This window comes from Giraffa tippelskirchi, chromosome 1, assembly GCF_054371585.1.
Source record: "Giraffa tippelskirchi isolate mGirTip1 chromosome 1, T2T-mGirTip1v1.2.pri, whole genome shotgun sequence".
In the NCBI taxonomy this organism is placed as follows: domain Eukaryota; kingdom Metazoa; phylum Chordata; class Mammalia; order Artiodactyla; family Giraffidae; genus Giraffa; species Giraffa tippelskirchi.
In genome coordinates this window covers 157,280,918-157,300,990 of record NC_137275.1, presented here as the reverse complement: position 1 = coordinate 157,300,990, position 20,073 = coordinate 157,280,918, and the positions used below count along the sequence as shown (strand labels likewise).

The 20,073-nt window shown below is 42.4% G+C and overlaps 1 protein-coding gene across 7 annotated transcripts in view; it reads right to left on the bottom strand.

Annotated features, from left to right (window-relative positions):
- Positions 1-5,012: 5,012 nt before the first annotated feature.
- GLDC (glycine decarboxylase) overlaps positions 5,013-20,073 on the bottom strand; it is a 154,189-nt gene continuing 139,128 nt past the window's right edge. For all 7 annotated transcript variants that reach the window (XM_081500577.1, XM_081500569.1, XM_081500586.1 and 4 more), the window contains 6 exons: positions 19,687-19,828; positions 17,173-17,284; positions 10,980-11,075; positions 7,670-7,842; positions 6,198-6,278; positions 5,013-5,689 (listed from right to left, as the gene is read on the bottom strand). In XM_081500577.1, the coding sequence (XP_081356703.1) occupies positions 5,546-5,689; positions 6,198-6,278; positions 7,670-7,842; positions 10,980-11,075; positions 17,173-17,284; positions 19,687-19,828 (748 nt within the window). In that variant the 3' untranslated portion in view covers positions 5,013-5,545. The remainder of the gene's footprint in view (positions 5,690-6,197; positions 6,279-7,669; positions 7,843-10,979; positions 11,076-17,172; positions 17,285-19,686; positions 19,829-20,073) is intronic.

The following is a 20,073-nucleotide window of genomic DNA, read 5'->3' as shown; positions in this document are numbered from 1 at the left end:
TTAAAGATGGAAAATATATATACTAACACCTTCAAACATGCTTCTGCCTCTTCCTGAACACCCCCGACCCCTCTTCCCCATATCTAGTCATGGCTGGTTTCATTTTGTTCAGATTTTAGGCTTAAAGTCACCTTGTAAAAGAATCCTTCGTTCCCTGACAATTCAATATAAAGGAGTCCAAAACCCCTAGCCATGTACCATACTGGTTTTTGTTTTCTAAAGAATATTTAACCCTGTGAAATCTCTGTGTTTGTCCATCTAGAATTGATGATGCCCTGTGAAAGAGGCCTTAACTTTCTTGTTCATCTTGTATCATCTGTTCATCTGTCATTGAAATGGTGTGTGTGTGTCCGTGCTCAGTCGTGTCCAACTCTTTGTGACCCGATGGACTGTAGAGGCTGTGGGGGTACTGTAACCCACCAGGTTCCTCTGTCTGGATTTCCCAGGCAAGAATACTAGAATGGGTTGCCATTGCCTTCTCCAGGGGATCTTCCAGATCCAGGGATCAAACCCATGTTTCCTGCATTGCAGGTGGATTCTTGACTGCTGAGCCACCAGGGAAGCCATTTAGAATGGTACCTGGTACATAGTAAGTCAGTTTGCTGAATGAGTCAGTGATTTCTGAGTGCCAGACACTATGTCCAGTGCTCACTTTGTTTTGTTTAATCTTTCCAACAAGGCTGACTGATGTAAGTACTTTTATTAGTGCTATCTTATACCTTAAATTATCCTTATTGCCAAATTCAGACTGAAATTGAAGAAAGTGGAGAAAACCACTAGACCATTCAGGTATGACCTAAATCAAATCCCTTATGACTATACAGTAGAAGTGAGAAATAGATTTAAAGGACTAGATCTGATAGAATACCTGATGAACTATGGATGGAGGTTCGTGACATTGTACAGGAGACAGGAAACAAGACCATCCCCAAGAAAAAGAAATGCAAAAAAGCAAAATGGCTGGCTGAGGAGGCCTTACAAATAGCTGTGAAAAGACGGGAAGCAAAAAGCAAAGGAGAAAAGGAAAGACACACCCATTTGAATGCAGAGTTCCAAAGAATAGCAAGGAGAGATAAGAAAGCCTTCCTCAGCAATCAATGCAAAGAAATAGAGGAAAACAATAGCATGGGAAAGACTAGAGATCTTTTCAAGCAAATTAGAGATACCAAGGGAACATTTCATGCAAAGATGGGCTCGATAAAGGACAGAAATGGTATGGACCTAACAGAAGCAGAAGATATTAAGAAGAGGTGGCAAGAATACACAGAAGAACTGTACAAAAAAGATCTTCACGACCCAGATAATCACGATGGTGTGATCACTCACCTAGAGCCAGACATCCTGGAATGTGAAGTCAAGTGGGCCTTAGGAAGCATCACTACGAACAAAGCTAGTGGAGGTGATGGAATTCCAGTTGAGCTATTTCAAATCGTGAAAGATGATGCTGTGAAAGTGCTGCATTCAATATGCCAGCAAATACGGACAACTCAGCAGTGGCCACAGGACTGGAAAAGGTCAGTTTTCGTTCCAATCCCAAAGAAAGGCAATGCAAAGAATGCTCAAACTACCGCACAATTGCACTCATCTCACATGCTAGTAAAGTAACGCTTAAAATTCTCCAAGCCAGGCTTCAGCAATACGTGAACCGTGAACTTCCAGATGTTCAAGCAGGTTTTAGAAAAGGCAGAGGAACCAGAAATCAAATTGCCAACATCCGATGGATCATTGAAAAAGCAAGAGAGTACCAGAAAAACATCTATTTCTGCTTTATTGACTATGCCAAAGCCTTTGACTTTGTGGATCACAATAAACTGTGGAAAATTCTGAAAGAGATGGGAATACCAGACTACCTGACCTGTCTCTTGAGAAATCTGTATGCAGGTCAGGAAGCAACAGTTAGAACTGGACATGGAACAACAGACTGGTTCCAAATAAGAAAAGGAGTACATCAAGGCTGTATATTGTCACCTGCTTATTTAACTTATATGCAGAGTACATTATGAGAAACACTAGGCTGGAGGAAGCACAAGCTGAAATCAAGATTGCCGGGAGAAATATCAATAACCTCAGATAAGCAGATGACACCACCCTTATGGCAGAAAGTGAAGAAGAACTAAAGAGCCTCTTGATGAAAGTGAAAGTGGAGAGTGAAAAAGTTGGCTTAAAGTTCAACATTCAGAAAACTAAGATCATGGCATCCAGTCCCATCACTTCATGGCAGATAGATGGGGAAACAGTGGCTGACTTTATTTTTCTGGGCTCAAAAATCACTGCAGATGGTGACTGCAGCCATGAAATTAAAAGACGCTTACTCCTTGAAAGGAAAGTTATGACCAATCTAGACAGCATATTAAAAAGCAGAGACATTACTTTGCCAACAAAGGTCCGTCTAGTCAAGGCTATGGTTTTTCCAGTGGTCATGTATGGATGTGAGAGTTGGACTATAAAGAAAGCTGAGTGCTGAAGAATTGATGCTTTTGAACTGTGGTATTGGAAAAGACTCTTGAGAGTCCCTTGGACTGCAAGAAGATCCAACCAGTCCATCCTAAAGGAGATCAGTCCTGGGTGTTCATTGGAAGGACTGATGTTGAAGCTGAAACTCCAATACTTTGGCCACCTAATACGAAGAGCTGACTTATTGGAAAAGACCCTGATGCTGGGAAAGATTGAGGGCAGGAGGAGAAGGGGACGACAGAGGATGAGATGGCTAGATGGCATCACTGACTCGATCGACATGGGTTTGAGTGGACTCAGGGAATTGGTGATGGACAGGGAGGCCTGGTGTGCTGCGGTTCATGGGGTCGCAAAGAGTCGGACATGACTGAGCGACTGAACTGATACCTTAAATAACTGAAATGCAGAAAAGAGAAGTGAATTTGCCCATTTTTTCAAAACAGTTGGTTTATCTGAGAATTTAATTCAACCTGTGTGAAGTCACAACTCATGTTCCTTCTACTTTTCTGACGGTCCAGAGGAAAGGGGCTGTTAGGAAAGGAAAGGGAGGTGGATCTGAATGCAAGGTAGGTCAAATTGGAGTCGGGCTCCTGGGCTGGGTCAAGGAGTGTAGGGTGTAGAGTATAGGACACCAGACCCTAAGTTTAGAATGAGGATACAAGAGCTAATATTTAAGAGCACTTACTTTGTGCCAGACACTTCCAAACAATATATTCTCTCCCACCTATGAGTGGTAGGTAATAGCATTTTACAGATTAGGAGTCTGAGGTTCAGAGATGAAGATTATCCTTTCTGAGGCCATACAGGTAGGATGTAGGGGAGCCGGGATATGAATGAGCCCAGCAGTCTGACTACAGAGCAGGTACTCTGCTTGCTGTCCTGTGCTATGTTTACAAAAGGTGTGTGTTCCGTGTTGGACACCAACTCCTGCTTCCTGGATTCTTGTCTCTGGACATGCTGCAGAATGACCTCACTGATGTCACACTCCTGCCCCCAGCCTACCTCCATAGAAGAGGTGATAAATGATGACACTCCACTAGCACTGGGGAAACCCCACTTTTTATCTCCCCCCTTTACCTTGGATCAGCATGGGGCAGCGATTGTGGATGAGTGTATCTGCTCTATAGACTCAAGCTTTTCTCCAGTGGGGTGTCCCCAGGCTTAGATTGGTAAAGCATTGGGGTAAGAAATGGAGAAGCAAGTCCTTCCAGATCTAAAACCACAGCTGTTTGTTGAACACATACTATGTGGAAAGCCCTAGCTCGGCAGTGGGAATCCAGTGATGAATAAGATATGATCCCTGCTCTCAGAGAATTTAGTGAGGCAGATAAAAACCAAGTAAACAGAATAATTATTAACTACGCAGAGAGTGTAGGATAACAGAGTGAGTGCCAAAGTAGAAAATAACAGAGCCCATTTCACAGTGACGTGTGGAAGACCTGAAGAGATGCTGAAACATGAAGAACAGGAGCCAGCAAAGCAAGGTGGTGGGACAAGTGTTCCAGGTGGAGGATGCCACACAAGCAGAGACCCAGGTGAACACATGAGCAGTGAAGGCAAACAGTTTACTTCAACTCTGAATCACCTGCTTTTGCCCCTAACATATTCCAGGGAATGTGGACTGAGAAGGACTCAGATCTTTATCATTTAATTATTATGTAAGAAAGGAACCATGGATCCCATCACTTCTCTACTGCTTTGGCCAAATTTTAAGTGTGAGATTCTCTACTGCTTTGGCCAAATTTTAAGTGTGAGATTAAGCAGACCACTTGCAGAGCATTCAGTAGAGTGCTCCGACCTTTTGTCCAGATCACTGTCATAACAGGCCAAATAACAGTTGTTTGAGTAATAAGGAACCAAGTAGTCAGGATTAAAGCAGATACTCAGTAACATTTGGAGAAGAACATCCGAAGCATTTGCTATTTCCAGGGGAAAGTTATTGTGACAGGCATGCTAGTTGCCTACCTGAAACTCATTCTTCTCCTTTTCTTCAGTTAACAAACTTCTGATTTTCTTTGGGGTAGTAACATGCCCAGTTGAAAGACTGCCTCATATCCCCTTGAAGCTCAGAGGGGCAATTTGAACCAAGCCTGGCCAGTAAAAGTGCAGAAGTTATTGGGTGGAACCTCTGGAAAAACATAAAGAAGCCAACTTGGATAGAACCTCTTTTGTTTCTCTTCCTTTTCCCTACCTAGAATGGGTATCTGATGCCTGGGTATGCAGCAGCCATCCTAGGACCATGAGGATGAAGACTATATGCAAAGGAGGCAGAATAGTAAGACTGAAGACTAGCTCTTGACTTACTACCTCTGGACTTACAGTTAAATGAGAAAAAATAAATAATTTGATTAAACTGCTGTGGTTGTTTTCAGTTATATGCGGCCAAATGCGATTTTAACAGGGCTAAAGTGGCAAGACATACAAACTGTTTCTTTAGCCAAAGACACAACTGATAATGTAACAGTTCTAGTGGGCTGGATATTCTCATTACCCTGCAAACCCCTCTGAACCTAGGGTATGAGGGAGTTAATGCTGAAAATTGGATCAAAAAGGCATTCTTCAAATTGCAATGCCTTTATTAGAATATTAATTGCAGACTTAAAATCTACATATATGGAAAAACGAAAACACTCAGAAATGCTATTACAGATTGAGTAAATTAGTAGGAGGAAAAAGATTTCTTCATTGTATACAAAATGTAAACATTTGCCCTGGGGTTTCCCACAGATGGCACAGTCCACAAGGACTTATTTGGAATAAAAATGTCTATTGGATCTCCAGTATAGCCTCTATAACATCTTCAAACTTGCTACATTGAAGTTAAAGTTACTAGCACACCATGAATCTTCTATGCAAAAAAAACTAAATGGTCCCAATCAAGGCAACTGCTATGTGTGGAAGCAGAGGCACCGAAGCAAATCCATCTTCCAGCGATGAGCTTCCACCCACTGTGCTAACTGTATTTACATTTACCTTGAGAGAATATACACAGTATATAAAACCCCTACTTGAGTCTGTGGTGGAAAGTGAAATATTTCATGAGATGCTCCAAAGCACATCAAGTCAGTCACTTGGACTTAGGGAGAGAACACTAAGAAGAGGCCCGCTTCTGTTCAGAGAAGGGGGACTCATAGACATCCATGGGCGGACAGGTGCAGACCAGGTGCTGATCTCCGTAGATGTCATCAATCCGGGCGATGGTTGGCCAGAATTTGTTCTCTGGTTTCACAAAGGGCTGCAGGGGACAAAAGACAGAAATGACCTGGGATATTCTGAGAAGTATCTTGGAGGGGTGGAGGATGGGGTGGGGAGGAGACAGCAATGCTAGTCCCACAACCTGAGATATCATTGGCCCAGCAAGTACTCAAAAAGTATAAGAAGCTAAAATCCAACCTCCTTCATTACCATCCCTCCAAATCTCCCATCCCTGCTCCACCAGACTGCAGAGCACCTTCACATAAGAATTAAAAGGATGATGGTAGAAAACACTGACCCACTAGACAGACTCTTATTTGGTCTTCCTGCACTGTGCGCCCTGAGGATTTCCAGGCCTATGGTTGGCGCTCTGACCTCAGAACATGGAAAGCCAATTCCTGTGTTCTGTGTTGTTCTGCGAAGGTGGCCTACATATGGTCACTATAGTGAGGAGACGGCAAGAGCAGAGCCCTCGGAGTGGGTGATGGCCCCTCATACGCACGTGAACCTGGACCAGCTGGCATGTCCAGCTTCAGAGGAGAACTTACAAGTGGGAATGCTGCCACCTCTCTGGAATACGGCCGATCCCAGTGGGAGGATGTGACGCAGGTCAAGGAGTGTGGAGACATCTGAGATGGAGACAATGGATGGGAGAGGGGTCAGAGCAGAAGCCTGCCTTCCCCTTCTGCTCATCATGTCGGCCAGAGAGCTGATGAAAGCCCACAGATGGAGGGTGGTTGTTTTGTTTCAGTTTGTGGGGAAGGAAATTTTGGTAGGAAAATATTTATTGTGAAATATTTCGAATATCAGAAAGTTACAATAACATAATAAACACATTTACCACCCAACATAAATCAACATTTTGTCATGTTTGCTTAAGCTTTTAAAGTAAGAAACATTACAGATATGGTTGACCATGCCAGCCTATCCCTTCTCCATCTTATTGCTGGTCCTCTTCCCCAGTGCCAGCCTCTACCTTGAATTTGGTTGTCATGATTCTCATGTCTTTATACTATTATTGTATATGTTAATAAACTGCATAGAGCCTAGTTTGGTCTACTTTTAAAACTTATAGTATCCTGTCTGTGTTTTATCCTCCACTTGCTTTTGTATCTCAGCATTATATTTTTTAGACATCTATTGCCATTTTTTAAAAAATTGTCTCAATCCTAAAAGAATCATCAGTACCCAGAGAAAAAACGTTGAGAACAAATCATATTATATTCCTCCACTACCCTACGAGACTTGCACGGGACCAGCCTTTTCCCGCCAGCCATTGGTCCCAGCCTGCCACCTTCAGCGGGGCAGCTCTGGAATGTGTCTGAGCTCCTCTCTACATCTCAGACTGCTTCTCTGGTTTGGAGCCATAACGACACAACCACAACCTTTGCAGTATTTTCAGTTCACGATCCCTCAGCTTAACAATGACTGGACCTAATACAGAACTCTTAAGGCTCTGACCAGATATAAAAGGAACATAGTTTTGAAGAGATGAAGCAATGTTTAACAAATTTTTCTCCAATATAGGCCATAAACATGGTAAAACATTCAGGCCAAGCACCACTCTGGTTGTGCTAAGAGCCAACTATTCCAATATGAGAATATCTTTATCCAGAGTGTAAAAGGTAAATAATCTCAGTAGAGAGCATCAGACAGAGATACAGAATGGTAAGACTTCTCTAACTATACAGTCCATCAGTCTCTGCTCCCTCCTTTGACAGCCAACTGGGTCCTTGTGGGGTGAACAGCACCAAACAAATATATAAAACCACCAAGTGACCACTAAACAGATATTTAAATTAGAACATATCAGAAATAACCACATTATACTTGAGTAACCACTGCTGTGTTGATTCAAGATTTAAACTTTCAGGTAATGAATGTATCTTCTCAGAAGAACAGTCTTATTCTAGGCAAGGATATCATCTTCCAGTAAGAGTTCAGAGGTTGCCAGCACCCCACTCAGACACTGTTTTCTGCTCTCTGGGATATTTTAGATAAAGTACCGGTGCCTGTGTACCTTCAGTGGGTTGACCCTGGGGTCGATGCGGCCCTCCTCAATGTCGGCAATTTCCTGTCGGATGCTGATCATGGCATCGCAGAATCTGTCCAGCTCCGCCTTGTCTTCCGACTCGGTGGGCTCAATCATGAGAGTGCCTGCTACTGGCCAGGACATGGTGGGGGCATGAAATCCTGCCAAGGAGATGGGGGAATTTGTGTCACTAACTTTGACCTCCCCAGTTTGGAAGAAGAGACCCTCCCCTTCTTAAAATTTATTCCAAGGAAAATAATCTGAAAAGTTTGCTATTGTATATGTCTAGGGATTCACTTCACCACTGTTTATGGAAGAAAAGCTTAGGAAATAACATGACATCCAACAGTAGAGGATCAGGTAGGCAAATTTTCCTGAGTATCCATGCAATAAATATGCAACCATTCCATGTATTTAAATTTATATTTGTTAATTTATATATGCTTGTGTCTATATACATATTTTATATATATGTGTAAATATTTTATGAGGGAAGCTGTTTCGAAGAACAATAAATACTAAAATTTCAACAGGATTATTGTCAGAAAATGAGACTAGGGTTTTTATTTTACCTTGTGTTTTAGAATATTTTTATAATGTTCATGTATTACTTGCAATTAAAAGAAATTAAAATAGGCTGCCAAAAGCTAAATCATGAGGTAACAAGCATTAAGGACCCTGATGTGAGTGTTACTGTCCTTATTTTACAGATGAGGAAACTGAGTCTTGGCCAGGATGTATAAAGTCTTTGCCTTTACACTGAATACAGGCTGAAGGTATTTCTATGTTTCCAAAAGTTTTCACATATTATTAAGACGAATTGACAAAATATGATTAAGAGAGAGATTTCCTGGACAAAAGCCAAAAACAACTTTTTCCCAATTCTTACAATTTTTCCTGTGAAACTTTAAAAGATGAAGAACAGCTCCTAGGTTGATATTCCTGTCAACTAAGTTTGCCCTGGAGGTCAATGGTTCCCAAATTCTGGTGTGCATCATTACATGGGGTGCTTTAGAGTCATGCCTGCATTGTTTAAAGGATTTTCTTCTCAACATTTTATTACAAAATTTTTCAAATATACTGGTAAGTTGAAAGGACTATAGAGTGAACATCCATACACCTACATGGCTTCTACAATGATGCTCTGTTTGCTTAATCATGTATCTAGTCATCTACTCCTATTACATATCAGCTGGTAAAGAATCCCTGCAATGTGGGAGACATGGGTTCCATCCCTTGGTTGGGAAGATCCCCTGGAGGAGGGCATGGGAACCTACTCCAGTATTCTTGCCTGGAGAACCCCCATGGACAGAGGAACCTGATGCATTACAGTCCATGGGGTTGCAAAGTATCAGACATGATTGAGTGACTAAGCACAGTCATCTATTCTTATCACATATCTGAGGCATTTGCCTTAGTTTTGATGCATTTTCAAGCATGTTACAGTCATTTGTACACTTCCTCCTTAAACATTTCAGCATGCATATCGTTAACTAGAATTCCATATCTGAATTCAATATCTGTTTCCATATTTTTGTGATAGTTTACTTATTGTGAAATGCACAAATTTTAAGTACCATTTAATTAATTTTGACAAATGCATATAACTGTGTCACCCAAATCAGAAAGAGTTTTCTTTTTAAACAACAAGCTGATCTCATTACCCATTAGGTCCAACCTCAATTCCATGAATGAGCAAATTCAGCCCAATATTTTCTGCAATAGTGGTTCCCATATCTGGAACCATCTGAGTTGTCATGGAAACACAGATTCCTGGATTTTGACTCTGATTCAGGAAATCCAAGGTATGAGCCTTTAAAAACTCAGAATCAGGTTAATCACAACACTGTTAATCAACTATACTCCAATATAAAAGAAAAAGTTAAACAAAGTTAAGTTTGGAAATCTCTGCCCTCTGGCAGGGTGCCCCTCACACACCTGATAAGATTCATCCATGAAGTGCTTGTAAATACAGATCACTGTGCCTCATCCCTGGAATTCTGATTCAGTAGGTGTGATTAAGACCCAGAATCTGTGTTGTCATCTTCATTGTTTGTTTGTTTTTAGAGCCATTCACTTATTCTCTCACTTGTTAAACACAATTGTTGAGTGCTTCCTATGTGCCAGACACCTAGACACATCCTGGGCTTATGGCAAGTGTAGCTATCACTCTATTAAATATCAAAATATCAAGGTTGTAGATAGAACAGAATTTGGGAATACTGGGCAGTAACTCCAAATACCACTTCTCTTCTAACCCCCCATCACCCGCCTCCCTCCCTGTAAATGCTGCTGTAGTCAGATGTGGGAACGAGACCACACAGCCCAGAAATGAAGCCTCATCCTGAATCAGTCACTAGCCGGGAGGTTAAGTCAGGTCACAGGAGTGGTCAAGAGGAGATTCTGAAGCAACTGCTTATTTCATTAATGAAAACCATCTCTGGTTTTCCCATTTATTATCAGGGTAACTCTGCATAATAAGATCATTCATTCATGGGAGGAAATGAATCATTATGTGGGACTCCTGTTATGGTAGTAAAACTATAAAATTATTAAAGTTTTCACATTCCTTATTAAAAGAGGTCATTCAAATCATCTTAAAATTCAGATAAGACTCCACATTCATCAAAAAGCAAAGTTCTCCCCAACTTAGCCTTCCTGAGAATTGAAGAGTCTTTGATGTTATTAATGTCACTAAGAAAATGTATTTTAATAAAGCCTGTGCTGAGTGAACATCCACTAACAATACACAGATTAAAAAATAAAAGCTTCAAAGAAAACTGCATCATCTCTGTGAAAACAAGGTGCACCTACTCCTTCATCTCTAGCAGCAGCTGAAACAGTTATGCCACGGCTGAGGTGGCTATAAAACTCAAATGCCATTCATCCAATACTCCTACGTGCCGTAGGCTCTCCACTTCTTCTACCATCACACCAACTTACCTCTTCATGGCCCTCTCTGTCTACTAGGAGTGGGATAGGTGAAATAATTTACCAGAAACATGGACAGAGGACAGCAATCATTTTCTTTGGGATTTTAAATTTTGTTAACAATAAAGACTCCTTTCCTAGCTGTTTATGGATTCAAGATATGTGATTTAATATCTTTCAAAGGACAGAATCAGTGGGGCGATAGGGAAAGTTTTTTCTTTACCCACAGTCTACGGCTCGCCATTTACCCTGTGGATCAGTTTACTATGGTGCAAACACATTCAGTCTGTGGTCCATAGCCAGCATGGGCAGCTGCACAAATGTCAGCAGTTCTCCTTAAGGGGGTCTCTCCTGTGAGACCACTCACCATAATCTTGAAGCCTCTTGGCCACATCCACGGCCTCAATATTTGCAGACTTTTTGAAGGGTCTTGTATCCAAAATAAATTCATGAGCCACATACCCTGTTGAGAAAAATTATTTCAGTTCACGATTAACATCAGCTTGTTGTTTTACCCAAGAAAATGAACAAATAAATGAGCTTCTTAATGCATATCATTGAGGACCAAGGAACAATGGGTACTTGGTAAGTTATCATTGGCAATAAAGGCTTCATCTGCTCTTATTACATATAAAAACTGTTAACATGTCATGCCAATTTGTTCCATCCTCAGTGTTCTACACACCCATGAACCAGGAAGCTGGTGGCAGGCAGGACAGGAGCTGGAAGGCTTGCTAAGGTCCCTGGGGATGAGACCATCTTTACTCAAAAGACCAAAAATCTACTTGTAACAGTTTAACATGTCATTATGCCTGGTCCTTTTATATAAAATATTTCTAGTGTTAAAACTCCATTGATATATTTTGCAACAAGTTTGCTCCCAATATCCAATTAATGGTTTCTTCTGTGGGCAGGTAAATATATACTAAACATATATGTATAAGACACAGAATTTTATATGATTCTTCAAAGGGGCTTCTGAGGTTTCGGTTTCAGGCGTCAGACTGAGAATTAGAAATAAGGCTGTTGAACAGCATACCACGAGTGGCAAGGAGCTGAAGAGGATGAAGTCTTGCGGGAGGCAGTTCACTTTGCTTCTCTAGGCTCAGGCCACCATCTCCTCAGTATGAGATACTGACCACCCATCCGACATCAATAATAAACCACTAAGTCAGCATTTTCTTAAATAGAACAACATTCCTGGGAGTTTCCCAAATGCCATGGCCTACATAACTGATAAATTATCTTCAAGGCAAGTATCTACTCAGTAAAAAATAATGCACTCCTTCTTAACCCGCTATCCTGATTCTCAGCAAACAATGAATCTACTGAAAGATACTTGGAGCAGTCATAACTTCTCAATCCTGAGAAGAATAGCTCCAGTCATTAACAGCCCCTGAAGACAGAATCTGTGAACTGCTCTGCTTCTTGTGTGATGAATACATATGAAGGGGTTGGCTTTGTTTGTAAATAAAAGTATGAGAACCTAAGACTTTGAATATACTGTCACCACATATCTTTAAAACAAGCTTTCTAACAATGATGAGGATTCAGTAGTAAGAAGTATGGTTCAAAAGGAGAAAAATGTATTCAGAGGTAGATAAATTTAGAGGGAAAAAAAGTGCCTTAAAGAAATGACCAGCTGGAATATTCAGGGGGGAAACTGTGAAATTATTTAACTCCTCATCAACTATTAATTTCAGGAATCCTAAATGCCCCACTATGCTACCGCAATTGGGGAGCCAAGCCTCGAGCTTCAGCCCTTCTTTTCTGAGGTTCTGGCAACCACTCCGGCATTATAACAACAACTCAAAGGAAAAGGCTAATGGAGCTCACTGCTCTGCTCTGCGGAACACTCAGCTGGCAGGAGGGGAGGAGGAGACAGGCTCATAATGGGGAGGAGTCTCTCTTCCTGGCCGGCAGACAGCACAGTCTTTCAAGCAAAGGTTCAGTTACTGAAAGGCCCCATAAAGCCCAGCCTAGCCCGGCCCAGCGCTGCTAAAGCAAGACTTCATCTGCAGAGGCCCCTGCCACGGCCAAGTGGTTTGGGAAGAGTTCCATTTCCAAAATGAGGTTCAGATGTTATTTTCTAAATCCATATTCTAATATGTTCAAATGGAAACTGTTAGTGGGATTTCAGCGTCTCTCTCTTCTCTGTCTCTCTCTACTTGAGCCTGAAAAGAGGTGACATTTAAACTTTGTGGTTGTTGGAGGCCAGACCCCTAGATGATCATCTTTGTTTGCAGTTTTTAGGGAGAAAAGATACACAAACCTTCTATGGAATATGGTGAGTCATAGGAATCTGAAGTAGAAATTGTATAAACTGATTGGTGCAAGTTTTAATTTTCAGTGAGTAGGTGTTTCCTCAGGGCCTAACCATGACTATAACTGAGAGTCTGAAAAGATAACAAGTCAAAGGACCAAGGGAAGAAGTCAGGGGTGTGGGTAGGAGATGATAGAAAAGCAAAATAGAAGTGGCTTGGCTCTACACTTGGAACATCCCTCTCCCAACCCCTCATGAATTATCTTACAAGGCTGAAGATGACCTGGGAAAGTGCTACAGAAAGATAAGACTTCCCAAAACCGGAACTTACTTTTCCTGCATCCTCAGAGTGAGTGCCTAGAAATAAATGGAACTCACTAGCTAATTAGAAAGCTTGGGTGGGCAATCGACACTCAGTCATACTTTTCAGTTGCAATCCAGGGACCACAACAAATAGCATCAAGAGGCCAGTTTTCCTGGGAATGAGGTCGGGTGGGTGGGGCCCCTAACCTCAGGAGGTCACTTCCCAGCCAGGGTTGCAAGGGTGCAAGCCTCTGAAGCCCATGTCCACCAGCCTATAAAGGCCACCAGGAAACCTCCAGGACAAGAATTTCCAGGCAGAGTTAAGATTTGTCTAAGGTCAGAAAGGGATAAGCATTTAAGAAGTTGAAACATAAAGAAAACACTGGGACACTAACAAAATGGTCTGTTCCACTGACAAGAACTCTGTTTAGATCAGACAGTGAGCCTAGCGTCCCACAAAAGCAGACACTTGTGAACATTTTCAATTCCTCCTTTCAAAATGCCTCTGTTTACCTGAGGCAATTCCTTTCCTCTTCCTTGCAGAATAAATACTACTGCTGCTCCCCATCTCAATTCTTGTCTATCAATTCCTTGCTTCAAAAAACCCTAAGCCTTACACATGTAAACCCATGGCTGATTCATGTCAATGTATGGCAAAAACTATTACAATATTGTAAAGTAATTAGCCCCCAACTAAAATAAATAAATTTATAAAAAAAAAACAAACAAAAAAACAAACCCTAAGCCTCAACAAGTGTAGCTGGTATTTTCAAATCTCTCAAAGAAATGGCTCATAAAGGGAAGCCTGAGGACTTCCCTGGTGGTCCCATGGTTAAGACTCCATGCTACCACTGCAGGGGGCATGGGTTCTATCCCTGGTTGGAGAGCTAAGATTCTCCGAGTCTCACTGCTCTGCAAAAAAAAAAAAAAATGGGGGGTGGGGGAGGAATGCCTGGAGTTCATTAAAATTATTGCCTCACAGTCACCCATAATTCCAGTCTTATTTAGAGCTGGTAAATATGATTAAGATGAGTAACGGTCTTCTAATATCGCCATTAGACATTTTGGAATACAAAGTGTTTATTAAGAGCATTTCTATTTTGGGCCATCAGGAGGTACAGTGATCATTCTTTTTTAGGCCCTAAAATACCAAACCTCTGATTGTGTAATGAATGTGTTTACCAGACCAAACACGAGACAAGTTTTGTTTCATGCACTTTGGGATTGGGTAATAAAGTCTGCAATCACTAATATATTTCTGCTTGGGATGAGAAATACAATTCATTATTTAATTCTGGGATAAAATGTCAAAACAAATGGAAATTTCATCCATCTTTTTGTGTTACAAACCTCCTGGGACAGCCTCTGCCTAAAGCAGTCACTTGCTGCCAAGCACATGGCAGGCACCTGATCGGTACTAGCTTGTTCACTTTCCTCTCCTCGAGTACCGTCTACCCCCATGCGGTCCACACCACATTCATTCTCACTCTAAGGAACTCAGGTTTGCATCTCACAACTCTGTGAACACACTAAAATCACTGAAATTCAGTGGGTGATGTGCATGGTACGTGAATCCTATCTCAATGAAGTTGTCAAACTTAATCCTAAGGAAGTATTAAATAAAAAATAATTTAACAATTAGGAAAAAAGTACCCTACACCTTGTAAATTAAACCAAAAAGATTATTTCCACGCATCACATTGGCAAAAACATTTTGGATTTGGTTTGTGTTCCCAGCCTGGCACTTGCTGTTCACTGGGCCTTGGTGTGATGGTCACTCATAGGCTGTTAGTGTGACGTGAGTTTGAATTAAGGATCTGGGGGGAGACAAGGTCACACATTTTAAGTGTGTAAATGCATTCATATCCTGAGATAATTTGTCTTCTACAACTCTAACTTATGTAGATAATCAGGGGTGTTTAAAAAAAAAACGAAGTAAAAGATATTCATTGCAGCGTTGTTACAAATACAAATAACGTAGTGGTGGTGAGGGAACCCCACAGAATTTGACACATGATACATACCATAGAATGGATATAGCCACTTTCAAAGGACATTTAATGACTAGGGAAATGATCATGACTGATGCTATCCTGAAGGCCAATACAGAAGCAAGATGCATCTCACAGCACAGGAGCTATATTTGAATTAATTAGTAGCTCTTGCAGCTTCTTTAATACCCACTTCAGAAGCATTTCATTGTGTTGCTTAGAGACATATTGCCCACAACGTTCTTTTCTCCTCTCTGGGGAGCATTGCTAACCAGAGCTCCTGATTATTTAGTTCTTTTCTATTTTCAAACTCCGGAACCACCCTTGTGGCTACATATTCACAAAGCAAGATCAGTCTTTAAATTAAAGATCACAGATGGAGATGCACACAGGCCAAGAGACAAAGCAGGGCCTCGCTGCTGTGGCCCTGGGACTGGACACTGGTTACTGACTGCTATCTGCTCTCTCTGCCCCAGGGTCAACACCCGGCAGTCCCTGCTCTCCGATCCACACCCACAGTCAGGTCCGGCCCACCTGACTTTCAGGGCAACCCCTCCCACCACCTCCAGGGTGACTTGATGCCTCTCCTATTATTCCCTCTACAGTAGCTTCACTCTCACCTCTTCACAGCCTTTCCCCTGGCAGCTTAAAATCACCTTATTCTCTTATTTAAAAATAAATGAAGCTGCATCCTATTGCAGCAGCTCCTGCCCCCTTCACACTAAAGCCCCCAAACCATGAAAGTGTCTGCCTTCTCCTGACTTCAATCCCTGTCTCAGCCCATTTCCATCTGGCCCTTGCCTTGCTGTTGGCCCTAACTGCTTTCAAAGGTGACAGAAGGATTCCTAACTGTGAAAGGCATGGGTTCTTTTTAGACTTGAGAGGCCAGCCACCTGCTCTTCAGCTGTGCCTCCATGTCACGCAGGCCCACCCACGTGTGCTGACTGTGTGCTGTGCTGACATGACGCCAGGGACTGAGGCAGCCACAGCCTCCCCCCTGCAGGACCTCAAGGTCTGTAGGAGCGAGCCGACGATGAGTGAGTGGGAGACTCCTTGTCGTGGAAGGAGCCAAGAGGCGTAGTTCTCATCACCAGGAAAGGAAAGGGCAGCCTCAGGGAGGAGGTGTGGCCAGAGCAGAGGCAGGAAGGATGGGTGCCAGGGAAACACCAGAGGGTGGGAAGTGGGGAGCCTGATGCTGCTTCAGTGCAGAGCCCCCCTCACCAGGTGCTGCTTTTCCTGTACCCATTCCATGTAGCCATCTGCTTGAGCTCTTTCGCTCTGGTTTCTCAATATGGTTTCCTTGGGTCTCACCACTTCCAAGAGTCTGCTCTTAGACTCTGTGCCCAGGGCCACACCTCTGCAAGTCCACTTGCGCCAGCCCCTCCCGACACTTCCAGGGAGACCTAGTCCCTCCATCTCTGTCTCCCTTGCTCCATTATAAGCTACAGAGCCTTCCCTAAAAGGTTTTCACTCTCAATTAATTAGTAAATAAGCCCTCTGATTCTACTTCTAACAGCATGCTCATCCTCTACCACTGTCTTAATGATATTAACATCCTCTTAATCCTGTCATTCCCCTGCTCAGAAACCTTTCTGGCCCAAGGGTGGAATCCAGACCCTTCCAAGACCCTCAAAGCCCCATGCTGCCTCTCTGGCCTCATAGTCTGCCCCCCTCCTCCTATCCCATCCTTCAACCCACCCAACACTCCCACCACCCAGACAACTCCTTTCTCTCCAGCTTGCTCCTGTATCTCTGTTTACTGGGGTTCTGCTGTGCTTCCTTTCAGGCGTATCTCAAAGGGCTCCTCCCAGCAGGTTCTCCCAACTAGAATTATTCCATTCATTCTCATGGCTGTGGGGGAGGTAAGTACCTCTAGGCTTTACTCTGGTATACACTGAGAAACAGAAATTTCCCACCCGCTTCCGCCAGTCACATCCACTAGGTCAAACTTGGTTTGGCCAAGAAAAAAGCCAAAGTGATTATAGACTGAAGTTCATACTTGCCTCTTGCACCCCGGAAAAGGACTCTGTAGTGCTTTTCTAATCGCTTGGCCATGTAGTTGGCATTCAAAATAGCAATTTCTGTGGCTTGTTTAAGGCCCTTGCCTCCCATCATCTGCAATAAAGGAAAAAATAGTCATCAACCATGGAACAGGGAGACCCAATGGACACTAACCAAAGACATCCCCAGATGAAAGGAAGTCAGCTCCCCAGCGCTCTCTGGATGGCAGGGGAGTGAAATATCCTAACGAAGATATCTCTCAGTCTTGTCTAAGCCTAAAATAACTTTTGGTTTCCCTCTTTGAACAGTAATTTTATGTTTTTTATTGTAGTTAGAAAGCTTAGAACAGGGCAAAACTGACTGCTGACTATTGCCTTATTTACCCAAGAAAAAGAACTGCTTTTGAGGAGTTTCAGTTTGGTTGTTCATTGTGAATTTGAGATGCCTTGAAAATTGCCAGGAATCTTGAGGGATCTTGGCCAAAATCCCCTCTGAATCCATTTTGTATGGTTTGTCCTTCAATTGTCCATAGTTCAGGTTTTTATGTTTAACAACTGTCAGGTTCTCAATCTTATCCTTTTCTGGTGGTTCATAAGTCCCTATGATTTTATGGGGATATCATCACCAGCAAAGAGTTTAAAACCAAGACTGTACCAATCTGTACTGCCTACTTTCTTCCCAGAACACCTCAGATGATAGAGGCTTGATATATGTTAATACATAAATGATGTAAAACAAATGAAATAACAGAGCAGGGACAACAAAGTCCAAAATAAGGAGAGGACATGTTTTGCCAGAGTGGTCAAAGAAGGGTTTCTAGAGTAAGTGTTAGAACTTGAGTAGAAACTTGAAAATGGGTAGAATTTGGACAGACAAAGAGAAAGGGGAAGACACTCTAGGTGAGAATAATAGCAGAAACAAAGGTATGGAAGGAAGGCATGTGGCTGCAGCCTGGGCATTGCTGTAGAGCCAGGTGGTCTGTGACCACCTCTCACAAGCCTCAAATCCTTGCTGGGAAAAACCTGGACTTGGCCTCTGCCTCTGGACCTGTGCATCAGAGTCTGAGCAACTTTATGGCCCCAGTTCTACCCTGCATATACTGAATTGATTCTCTCTGGAATGGGGCCTGGGAAAGTGCATTTTTTGGAGAATCTCCTAAGGATTTTCTGTGGGCTGGGACATCCAGCCATAGAGGTCAAGGGTCTAGCAGTTCTGTAGGGAGTATATGAGAAGAACTGTAGAAAGGAGAGAAGACAATAATTCTAGAGTCCTGGTAATAAGCAACAACAGCCTGAAATAAAGAAAGGGCCAAAGGTAGGAGGAGTGGCTGAAACCCTACCATGTTTATTTCATTCTTAAACTGAGTCTGTCTGGTGTATTTGGCACACAGCCAAACCAGCCCTAGGGCATTTATTTTCTATATGTGTAAAATCATCTCTAACCCAAATAACATTCCATAACAAATGACTTGGGTTCATAGAGACCAAAAGGAAGCTGGGAATTAAGATTCTGTTTACAAAGAAGCAGACCTTTATAATGATTGTTCTTGTTGTTGGTATTTGCAAAATAACTCGAGTATGATTTTCAGCTTTTAGTCTCTGGGGTACAGAATTGTTGTCCCAGCTTCCCAGAAAGTTTTCATTAAGAATCATAAATGCCACACTGTTCAAGAATAACAGCCAGCCCAGAGAGTCATCTGGCATGATGTGCATAGCTGAGTTTGGGGTTTATTTTACCAGATCCTTGCTTTCTCTCAGGAGGGGAACCAGTTAGGGAAGACTGCTCTAATTAGCGGCTGATCCAGCGTGGGATCTTGTCAGCCCAGGAGGTGGGCAGGCTAGTTTGAATAAGAACTGTATAAAATAAACTCTGACCCTAATGTGGTTTTTTTTGTTTGTTTGTTTTTGTTGTTGTTTTTTGAAAAACACAAAAGAAGGAAGCCCGTTCTATGACAAAGTCTAATTACCTTCGAGAGTATAGTTCTACAGGCCCTAAAGGGCAAAGAGCTTTGGGGAAACCTCTACATAAGTGAATTTCTGCTATTTTCATCTTACCCTCCAGGCTCCCAAGAAATATAAAGGGAAATGAGATGTATTCCCAAAATTTATCCCAGGATCTCAACCAAGAGTAATAATTAGTATATGTACTGTTTTTTGCTTGTGAGGGGCTGTACAAATCCTACAGGAAACCAAATGACGTGGCCAGAACATCCATATGACTCATGGTACTTAGCTCTGTCTGGAAAAATATATCTGGCATGTCAGTTTCTCTGGTGTTAAACCCACTGTGAGAACCCAGAGGAAAACAGCCTGATGAAGAAAAGATAAAATGAATTTTAGCTGATCTTTTTAGGAAGGTTTCTTCCACTCAAGTTGTCAGCAATTTTCACTGAACCGCATCTCGATTATGGATTCCTTCATTTTTAAGTAAGAAGGAATCTGCAGTCTCAGGTCCCCATCCACACATCACTCCCCGCAAACCATCTAACATGCATAACATGCATTAACAGGCCTCACCTTAATATAAGCCCATGAAATGGGCAAGATGCAACTGGAGCCCCATGGGGCTGCGCTGACGGTGCCCAAAGCCTGGGCATCTTCACTTGGTTTTACCGAAATGATGGGATGATTAGGCAGAAAAGGAACAAGATGCTTCTTCCTGTATATTTTTTTTAATACAAATTTAGAAGATGTTAAAAAAGATCTGGTCTAGCCAAATAGGCAGGTGCTGGGCCTTCTCAGGAAGCTCTATTCCTAGCAAAGGAACTCTGACATGGAAGGGACCCAGCACCTGCTAAGGAGCAGATGTTCAGGAAGTCTCCCTTCCTTCTTCCTTTGCTGGAGGCATGGCTCACCAGCCATCCGCATCCTAGCAGCTCAAACAAGAACCATGGTGGAGAGTTG